We start from the raw sequence: 11,122 nt of genomic DNA, 5'->3' as shown, positions 1-11,122 counted from the left end.
CTAATATTTAAATAGCTGGGTTGCGCTAATGCAGGGTTTTATACGATTTTACTTTTTTCAGAGAACAACGCATTGACACAATACGTTTATTCATGTCTAATGTATATCATTAATAGGGTATCAACACCATTTACTATTGTGCCATCGTGGCCTGCAATTCATCCATAATGCGTTTAATTCCATTGAAAAATTGCACACAGATTTAAAATATATAATTTTGTCACAGATCATTGTGTCTGAATTCAACATCTAATATATAGCATGAGCAGAATATTAACACCGTTTATTTACCGTCTGATATCGCACTGTCGTGGCATGCAGTTAATCCATAATACATGTAATTCCATTGCAAAAATTCCATACATATTTAAGCTATTCAGTAATTTTGTCAGAGATCATTATGTGTCTGAATTCTTTGGGAAAAATTAACAGCAAAATTAGGTTAAGAAAAACGAAGCACATGTACGGTTCATTATGTTCCAGAGTTATGAACGTTGTCTGTACAAATTGCATACTGCTAAATTTTCTCATGCGTTTCCATGTACCTTTATCCATTGTAAATTCCCAATAATTAACACTTGTATGCCTATTCATTTGAATGACTACAGCAAGAATAATTAACAAATAACACATGCTTTCAGTATGCATATAACCTTTATATCGAAAGAAACATGTGAAAAATACTTTTATAAAGATTTTTAAGCTGAACGCATGTACAATTTCATACCCTTTAAATTTCCAGCTAATAAAGTGGACATTATTTACTGGTCAACTGATTGCATCTAATAACGCCATCAAGCCAACATGTTGGGGGCTTTTATTTATGTTTATTAAATTGTGAGAATCTTATCAGCCACTGCATTGTCTGCTGTTTGGTTGTGTATGCGGTTAAAGAAGAAACACATGTTGGCTATTGTTTGAGCAACGATTGTATACAGAATTAATTGAAGACAATCACAAAGATGACTTACTGGCTTTACTAATGGATCAGTAATATGTAACATTTCTGATAATGTTTATTTTGGCATAACACTTCAAGAATCTGGTGAAATTGTACGATCATATTATATTCGAATTCATACGCGAACTCTTCCCCCAAATGATAATAAACATTTTACACACTATTTCTTGTACTTAAATTTTTTTTCCTTCCTGGTTCGAGAAAAATACACATACATGTATTTAAAATTTCAGGAACCATGCCACGATCATATTATATTCAATTTCATACACGATCTCTTCCCCAAAATGATAATAAATGAATATATGAAATTTGGGAGCCACACCACAACCACAGTATATCTGAATTGGCGTTATCATGGAGCGTGTTATAGCGGGGTAGCACTGTAATTACAAACTTTATAAAAAAAACATTGGTCTTTTTTATTCATACTGCATTATCATGGAATGTTTGGCATGTGATTAACAAAAGAAAATGATAAAGTCTGTATTCTACTGATGTTATGTATTTATGACTCATATAATTTTGCCACTATAGTTTTAGCCCCTTTTTACAGATGTACCTGTTACAATGGTTGTCATCTTGCACATTGTGTACAGTATATATATACTGACTAATATATTTACCTGTGCAAGTAATTGCATCACAACCCTGCAGCTTACAATGTACATTGGGTTGCTCTTTCTATTAAAATAGCATTTCTTTAACATTGTATTCATCATTGACATATTTATTTTTCCAAATTACAAACGTTTATGTTGACAGAACAAGGTTTGGTTTGCAATTTGTAAAGTTTGAATTAAATAATCCTCAGTAATGTTTGTAAATGTGTCAGGTAAATACATTTGAAGACAGGAGGTGAGGTACAGTTAATAATGAACTGGTGACAGACTATAGGAAGATAAGGTATGATTGTATAGCTTATGGCAAATAAGGGATAATTATATTATAAGGTACCTTTTTTTTAGTAATAAGCATGACATATCTGAAGAAAATAGCCATGCAGGTCACTTCTTTAAGTAATAATCTGGAATAGCATGGCATGTTGATAATGCAGCCATAATTTCATGATCGATAAAAAAATAATGACAGTGCGTCCATGTTGACCAGGTTGATAAGTAAAGGGATATTCCAGATTTTAACATAGCATGTTATTTGTCTGCCTGATGTGACAAACCCACGGAATCAAAGTTACACTAGTCACCATTTCTCTGTAGGTTTCCCTAGAAAATCTTTCTTCATACTTCACAGTTATTTTGCAAAATAGAAGTATATGAAGTATATATACAATCACTTACACAAGGTTCATACAATCTTCAAAAATCTTTTAGTTTAATGGGTTACTTTGAAAAGTGCTTGAATTTTGAAAAAGGTTTTTTTCTTCTTCATTTCATTAAATAATAAATACTTAAGTGGGATAAAATTGTTTGCAAGAAGTGATGCAAAACAAGGGTACTTATTAGATGATCACTTGCTAATGTGTTATTTCCTCTATAATTGTACCTACTTATGCAGTTGTAAACAAAGTAACATGTTGGATTGTAAATCTGATCTGCAAAATGTCTGACTTTGTTCCTACCCATCATTTAATTCACTTAGGTTTGGAATTTCTAACCCATGATGATGTCCTTTGTATTCCTTCCTTACACATAGACCAAATTATTCTAGAATCTCAACAGACCTCTTCCAAAAAGATTATTATGAGTTTCTTCAACTCCTTGATGTCTTCAGTGTGGTGGCAGATCTTGTAAGCACAGGTCACCTTTAAACTTGCCCCAGCAGATAGCACTCTTTCAATGGCACCCAGTATCTGCACTGCTGAATTACTGCATGGTGATATTGGACCTCAAACATTTTCCTGTCTCAGTGGCAAAACAGGGAATGGATTGCAGTGGAAATCCCATTCAAGTTCCCACAACCAGAGTTTACAATCTGCGCAGACACCAGTTTGTCCAGTGGGGGAGGGGGCACACTTTATTCCAGACTTCTGACAGTCAACTTGCTGGCTAGAAATCTAGGCTATTCTCCATGCTTACCTCTCTTAGTGGGTTGTATTCATATACTGTCTTGGTTTTGTTGGTCAGCTTGATATTGGTGACTTGCCTCCGCAAAGAAGCGGAAGAAAGTTACTGGATCTTTGCTTTCTGATAGTGCAATACCTCCATTGGTGTGCCCATCAGCTGATCACCACTAAGGTCTGACATTCCTATGTCTAGGCTGATGTTCTATCAAGGAGAGGCCAGATGCTTCATGTGAGTGTTGTCTTCATTTCATCCATCTATCTTCGATCAAGACTTCAGCTCGTGGGATGATTGATGGTGGATTTGTTTGAAACAAGGTGGAACAACACACTGCCCACTGTTGTCATACCCTTCCCAGACCCGTCTGGGGGACATTGATGTTCTAGCAACCAACTCTACAGGAATTTGGGCCGATGCTTTCCTTCCATCAGTTGTAACTCTGAAATTGAATTATAAGAATTTGAATGGCACAAATTGATTCAGATTGTGGTAAAAGACCTACTCACTCAGGCAATTTATCATTCAAGTTTCAATGTCATGATTTTGTCAGAGAGGAAATTTATAGGTTTTTAGATTGATAAAATATGTTGTTGTTGTTGTAGGGTTTAACGCCATTTTGCAGCACACGATAGGCTATACATGATTTCCAGTATTAATGGTGGAGGAAGAACCTGGGAAAACCCCAGAGAGAACCACCAACCCACGAGAAGCTACTGGCAAGCTTTCTCACATACCCATATTGGCTGAATCCGAGACTCGAACCCATGCAGACAGAGGTGAGATGGCTGTGATCCTTAACGGACAGCGCTTTAGACCACTCGGCCACTCGGGGCCCCTGATAAAATATAACAACCTAACAAAAATATTAAGAAAAAATCCAGTTTGGAAAGCTTGAGAAAATTGGAAGACACAAGTCTTAGCTGAACAAATAAAAAGATATCTGTTGTAACAAGCAAGAATAATTTGGTCAGATAAGCTGAAAGGAAAGAAAATAATTGTTGGATTGAACCAAGCAAAAAATTTCAAACAAAGTCATTGTTTAGACCAAAATACTTGTATTGCAAATGTTTAAGACCATTTATGTATATTAAAGAAAAATGCACAGCCTTAACATTAAATAATAAATGTTGTCATTTTACTTAAAACAAGAAAATCTGTTATGCCTTTATTAGGTTTAACTTTGACAATCCAAGGTAGAATAATAACATTTCCAGGTTTTTACAATTGTAAATTTAAAAAATTGAAAGCATGAAAACATGTAATTTTCTAATAATTTTTACAAATTCTAGGAAGGATTTGGTTGCCATGGCAACTGATCATTCCTTTCATAGTGAAGTAAACATAGATCTATATGTTTATAACAAATTACCCACTTTAAAAAAAACAATTATTCCTCATGTTTTTATTGGTTACCATATTTACTGTTAATGTTGGGACACCATATTTACTGGGACATTATAAATTAATTTTGAAAGTAATTTCTGTGTGCACTGTATGTTCTGGAATACATTGTTTTTGCGAGTCGTGAGTTGTGGGACACATTTTAAATCATTAAAAGAGTATATTATTAAAGGTTGGCTTACTTTTTAAAAAAAATAACCTTTGTCTTTGATGTCCTGCTGGTAAGTTCAAACTGAGCTTACTGCTCGCTGCAAGTTGTGTTTATTCACCACCCAGGCTTCTGCGTGCCAAATCTATAGTTATAATTCATACAAACTTGCCTTGATGCTTGATGGTAAATATTATACTCAGTAATAACTTGCCTTAATGATACTTTTGTAATCTGTGCTAACAAAATGATTATCACTTGACTCAAGTGAATGTGTTTTCAAATAATGATTTTTATTTGTGAGATGCTATCATATAGTTGACCAGGATAAAATTCAATCTTTGTTATTTTGCACCTAACATCCTGTCATACGTGTACGGCAGTGGTCTTCAAGATATCTGTTATTTCTGTCATTTGCAAAATCATCTGCTTCTATTCTGGCCTTCATGAATTCATTAAATGACTTTATTTTCCCCAAATCTTCTGGGCAACGCTGGTTCATCTGTGTCCATGCACAAAGCACTATATTGTGTCACTTTAAAATTTGTTCCATTGTTTCAATTTATTTTCACAGTTCCCATGAATACTGGTGAAAAGGAACCAAAGTTATCTCGGCCATCTTTGTATCTTCAAAAATATAAAATAAAATCAGCACACTTAAATGAATCCAAGGTTGGCTTCCAAGGTTGGCTTTCTTTACAATAAAAACACCTTCGTATTGCTGTCCTTTAAAAACATAAAAACCCACTTCAAAACATGCAAAGTCGGCTTCTGAGGTCAGCATCCTTTGTAATAAAAATAACCTTTGTCTTTGATGTCCTGTTGGTAAGTTCAAAAAATGAGTTTGCTGCTCACTGCAAGTTGTGTTTATTCACCACCTGGGCTTCTATTTGCTTGGCATCTGTAGTTATGATACAAACGGGCCTTCATGTCTGCAGGTAAATAATATACACAGCAACTCACTTTAATGATACTTTTGTAACCCGTGCTAGGGAAAAGATTGTCACTTGCTCTCATGTGAATGTGTTGTCATATAATGATTTTTATTTGTGATATACTGTCATATAGTTGACCTGGATATAATTCAGTCTTGGTTATTTTGCACTTAACACTGTGTCATGTGTAAATGACAGTTGTCTTCAGAATACTGGTTGATTAGTTCTCTCACATTTGCAATTTTGTTGGATCCAGTTTTCAGTTGGATAACATATTCAAACCTTTGAGCACAACCAAACATGATTTGATTCTCATTGTTTATGTCAATGAACATGTCTTGTGTTATCAAACATAAGCGATACATGCTACAGTATGGAAGCCTACACTGCATATTCAGAGTTCATGGATATATTTTATTCTTTAGTGCTCACGATGAAGACAAAAAAGGAATAAATTATAACAATACAAGGTTGGTTTCTTTCTTTTTAATATCATATAAGCATTTTGCTTATCTATTTTATTGCAATGTGTGTGGTGGGGGGGCACAAATTTAATGTTTTATTTCCTTTCTTAAGTTTTGGGACATATGACGTAGGTGGAAAAAAGTTTCAACATAAGTTCTGGGACAGGAAAAAAACAATTACTTTATTGTATCCGAATATATTTGGTAAATACAGTATCTCTGGTTGCATAAATATTTTAGTTTTCACTTGCTTTGACCATGGTATGACTTTAATTGGTCAGTCAGGCAGCCATTATTGTTGAACTGTTGTTATGTGATATTAACATAGTTTTTATAAGGATGTGCATACATTTGTACATATTACTAATTATCTTTAATTACTAATTATGTATAGTTTTTCTTTGTTCATTACATTTATTTTGTACTCATTAACAACTACTTGTGTCATAGAGCATAGTTCACAGTGGGGTCATAGAGCACAGTTCACAGTGCGGTATTAGGAATCATGATCCATTACAATCGTTTGCATATTACACTTAAAGAAATTGCTGTACATTTATTTGTTTAATATTTTTTAAAATATGAATTATTATCATTTGAACATTTAAAGATGTATTTAATCCAGTTAATGCACGAAGGTGTATAAATATGTATAAAATTGTGACTTGCTGTTGGTGAGTATGCATGCTGAATCTTATTAATTCCACATGTTTCTCACTGTACGTCAATTAATTCATAGAAAACATGAAAATACGCAGTCATTATGATAAAGTGACTTTATTTATTGTTAAGTATTATAATTTTTCAGTATTTTGGGAAATAATTTCTATATTGCAATAAGTTTTGGATCAAAATCATGTTAACACCCTACCCAGATTTACCAGTGCCTAATGTACTGACAGATCAGAGTCTGTTCTGCTTACTCTGCACCTAATTGAATGTAAACAGATTAAACCCAAAACTGCTGTTACACAGTGAGTCAACATATCAGGGTCTGTGGTGCTTATTTATGTTATAATTTGAAGTGAACAGCTTAATCCCAAAGCTGCCATTACATGATGTGTCAACATATCAGGGTCTGTGGTGCTTAATTATGTTATAATTTAAAGTGAACAGCTTAATCCCAAAACTGCCATTACATAATGTGTCAACAGATCAGGGTATGTGCTATTGTTTCACATAATTATGTTTTAAGTGTTTCATGCCATTATTTGATTTTTTACAACTTTTTAAGATACCTAAGCATACATTTATAGTAAAAGCCATACAGATCATGTAGGCGTTCAGAACCAACTATTTCAGGAATGTGTATCAAGTTTTAGAATTTGATTACACATATTTTTAACTGGTGATTATGCATCGTTTGAATCCTGATACATCCATATTCATCTAGACGGTCATTTACATGCCATGAGAAATACATAACAGCAAAACCAGTGTTAAATTATGTTGATACTTTTTGGACAATGTCAACTTAAAGGTGTGATCTTGTATAAACTGGATTGACTATCATGCATTGTGATATTACATTGAAAGCAGCTCGTGTTGAAAACAAATTCGTAGTACCCTGTTATTTTTTAGGATAAATCTGATGTTCTATTTTTATGACCCAGTTTAGTACCTTACAACGTTTCTAAAAGTTCATAGTGATCAGTATTTTTCATCTGGAGGTTTTTTGATGACAATTAAGGTGCAGGGCATTCAACAATCAAGATTGCATAGACTTTCGTTAAACTATTTTAATATGAAATTTTTAAACAATAATGAAAATCTGAGTAAATATGCCAACACAACCACATTGTAATATACTTAAACAGTGTAGACACTGCTCTGCCCCTGTAGTATGTGGTGAAACATTTCGGAACAAATGAACATGTTTTTGTGGTTCAGTTTATTGCAGGACTCCAAAATTCTTAAAATTACTCATTATTCTGTATGACATTTACATGATAAGTTATTGTGTGATTGTACACAACTGATGATGTGATTATAAAATGTATATGTTACACAATGTATATTTTCGATCATTATTGTCTTAATTGTGATATTGAGTTGATACAGCAATGATTGCTCTATTCCAGCTCATGATGTGTTCCCTGTACGGAATCTGCAAAGTTACCGAAAATGAAATAAAATTCAAAAACATTGTCCAGGTGTATAGCATGCTTCCCCATGCAGAACAACAGGTAAGATGTTAACAGAATAAGGAAAATGAACAATTTGTTGTTAAAATTTGAAAATAGTTTTGGATACATAAACTTGATGATAGTGGGCATTTCTGAGTAATATTCAGCCTTGTTTTAAAAGATGAAATGCAGAAAGGGTCAGATTTTGTTTTTCTTGTTTTTCCTAATCTTTTGTTTAAAAAAATATTGTCATTTTTAGAGATATATTAATGGGAAGTCAGTTGTGATCATATTATCTGATTATGCCCATTATCTTGAATTTTGCATTTGTTCCAAATTAGGCAATTAAGACCTTTTAGAGTGCTTTGCTTTGAAAGGAAAGAATCAACAAGGCACATACATGAATTTAAATACCCCTAAAGGAAGTATCCTTTTATTTTTTTACAAATTGTTTTTCAAAAATCTGAAAAATTGATACCCTAAAACATAAATGAATGGCAGTTGGAAAAAGAAATCCCAAACTCTACATCAGCATGGTCTAAAAGATACACCATTCCAGTTTTCTGAAAAAAGTAGTTGGCCATAATTCCTATCAGTTGGTAATCGGGTGGATACAAATTCAACCAGGAATGAGTCAGCTGTCAGAGCAAACAACTTTGAGTTACTGATAAATAGTTGTGTAACAGTGCTTTTTATTGGATGCAACTGTGGATCTAATATTATAAGCTAATCAATTTATTGCTTTCATTTTCTCTAAATCATTTGATTGGTAGTACTTCAGTCATAGTAATGACAGACCTGACAACTCTTACGATTTTGCCGTAAGTCTTACGAATATTACCCTTAAAATACTGACTTATGGCATACAAGCAAAAACTATGGGAAAATGATCATTGCTGAAAAATCCCGATAATTGGTTCATCCGTGTTTTATTGGGATCTGGGCTTCATCTTAGAATTAGTGAAATTAGTCAGGGAACCAGACTAACTTTACAGCAGCACCCCAGACATTTTAAACTGTACCTATTTGTTCATGCCAAGTGTCTGCATGATCAAACAGTTGATTATATAATTTTAAAAAATGCCACCCAGAAAGCAATGCATGTTTAAGATGAAAAGGAAAATAAGCTTATAGAAAAGTGTTAATAATCAACACAGAAGAATAAAAAGGAGTATTAAGATTCTTGTGAATAAAAGCTCAGAAGGACACAGTAACGTTTATTGGACATCACATGCCAATTTGATTGTCTCATGGCAGGAGATATGATTGCTGTCATCATGTGAAATGGAAAAGAATTTCCAAGAATTATGTCGAGTTGAGAGGTAGCATTAAGCCATTGAGCTGCATAGGGTTTGGAACTAAAGTTTATACAACTGTACTAGTGGTAAATAAAGTCTTCGCTTACTTTACAAACTTTTCAGTTGAAGATAATGTTTATCGTCGATGCGTCAAACTTTTAATTACGTTTTCCAGGTTTACAATAGCAGTTATTGATATTTTGTTACACCTTACTGAAAACTGGTGATTTCTTATGGAGATGGACTCACCAAGGTTCGCAGTTCTAAGCATCTTTTGTTTCCTCACAACTGAAGAAAATGAAATCAGTTGAAAATAATAATGTAACTCAAAAAAATAATAAGATGCTACACAATCGGGCTAAACCAAATGAAGGTAGTATTGAGAGTAAATCAGATCAGAGGAGAAAGTTCCATGATGAATGGTTGAAAGATTTTCTGTGGTTGGCATATGATTCCGAAGAGAAAAAATCATGATGTGTTTGTCTCTCTATAAAGCATAGAAAGCTCCAATAACACCAATTTCAGAAAAGGTACACTGACCTGAATTGCAGCAAGCAGTGACCACAAGGCTTCAATTATTGCTGATTCGATGGTTGGGGAATTCCAGAAAGTGGTGAATAAATTTGCCAATGAAAAGAAGGCCAGCTGTCTAGTTGCTGTGAAAGTTATTTTTTGGATAGAGGGTATTTCTATTACCAAACAAGAAAGTTCATTGAAGTTACTTGAGGAGCTAGCGGACCTGCCAACTGTTACAATTTTAACATAAGTCTTACGAACATTACCCTTAAAAAGTGGACTTCGGCATAAAAGCAAAAACTATGAGAAAATGATCATTGCTGAAAAATCTGGAAAATTTGTTTATCCTTGTTTTATTTAGATCCGGAATTCATATTAGAAGTAGTGAAATTGGTCAGGGAACCAGACTAACTTTACAGCAGCACATCAGATGCTTTAAGCTGCACCTATTTCAGCAAGCGTTGCGTGTCAGACGAAAGGGAAAATAAGCCTCCTGAAAAGTGTTAATAATCATCACAGGAAATATAAAAAGGAATATTCAAATTCTAGTGACTAAAAGCCAGAAGGGACACACTTACGTTTATTGGACATCACGTAACAATTTGAGTATGACTTGTGACTGGAAATATGATTGCTGTTGTCATGTGAAATGGAAAAAGAATTTCCAGGAATTACGTCAAGTTGAGAGACAGCAAGAACCCATTGAGCTGCATAGGGTTTGGAACTAAAATTTGTGCACTGTACTAATGGTAAATAAAGTCTACGTGTACTTTACAAACTTTTCAGTTGAACATAATGTTTATCTTTGCTGCATGTTCTGAATACCGAACTTTTATTTACGTTTTCCAGCTTTACAGTGGCAGTTTATGACAGTTCGTTTCACCTTACTGAAAACTGGTCAAACTTATGGAAAAAAATCAACTGCCTTACTGAGACAGACTCGTCAGGGTCGGCAGGTCTGAGCTAGATTATCCCAATGTTATTGTTCAGATAAGTCAAAAGTAAACATATTAAATGAAAACTAGCACATTATACAGGATTATGCTCTTACTTTTTATTTTACTAGCATATGTACTTCAATAGATAAAAATCTATGCAAATAAGACAATTACATTGTTGACCCCACATCATTTTTATAAATGGCCCCATTGTTTTGATACTTAAGGGGCTGAATGGTCCCTTTGGGTGTCATTTCTTGGCAGTACACTGTATGTGTGTGTGTGTATATATATATATATATATATATATATAT

The 11,122-nt window shown here is 33.7% G+C and overlaps 1 protein-coding gene across 1 annotated transcript in view; it reads left to right on the top strand.

The window, feature by feature from the left end:
* Positions 1-11,122, top strand: part of LOC149799882 (retinoblastoma-associated protein-like) — a 140,405-nt gene that overhangs the window by 94,179 nt on the left and 35,104 nt on the right. The window contains exon 22 of the mRNA XM_089959327.1: positions 8,012-8,116. Coding sequence (XP_089815453.1) covers positions 8,012-8,116 — 105 coding nt within the window. The remainder of the gene's footprint in view (positions 1-8,011; positions 8,117-11,122) is intronic.

The sequence above is a fragment of the Sinohyriopsis cumingii genome, chromosome 5 (genome assembly GCF_028554795.1).
Source record: "Sinohyriopsis cumingii isolate HCF-2022 chromosome 5, ASM2855479v2, whole genome shotgun sequence".
NCBI classification, from domain to species: Eukaryota; Metazoa; Mollusca; class Bivalvia; order Unionida; family Unionidae; genus Sinohyriopsis; species Sinohyriopsis cumingii.
This window is presented reverse-complemented; position numbering and strand designations above follow the sequence as displayed.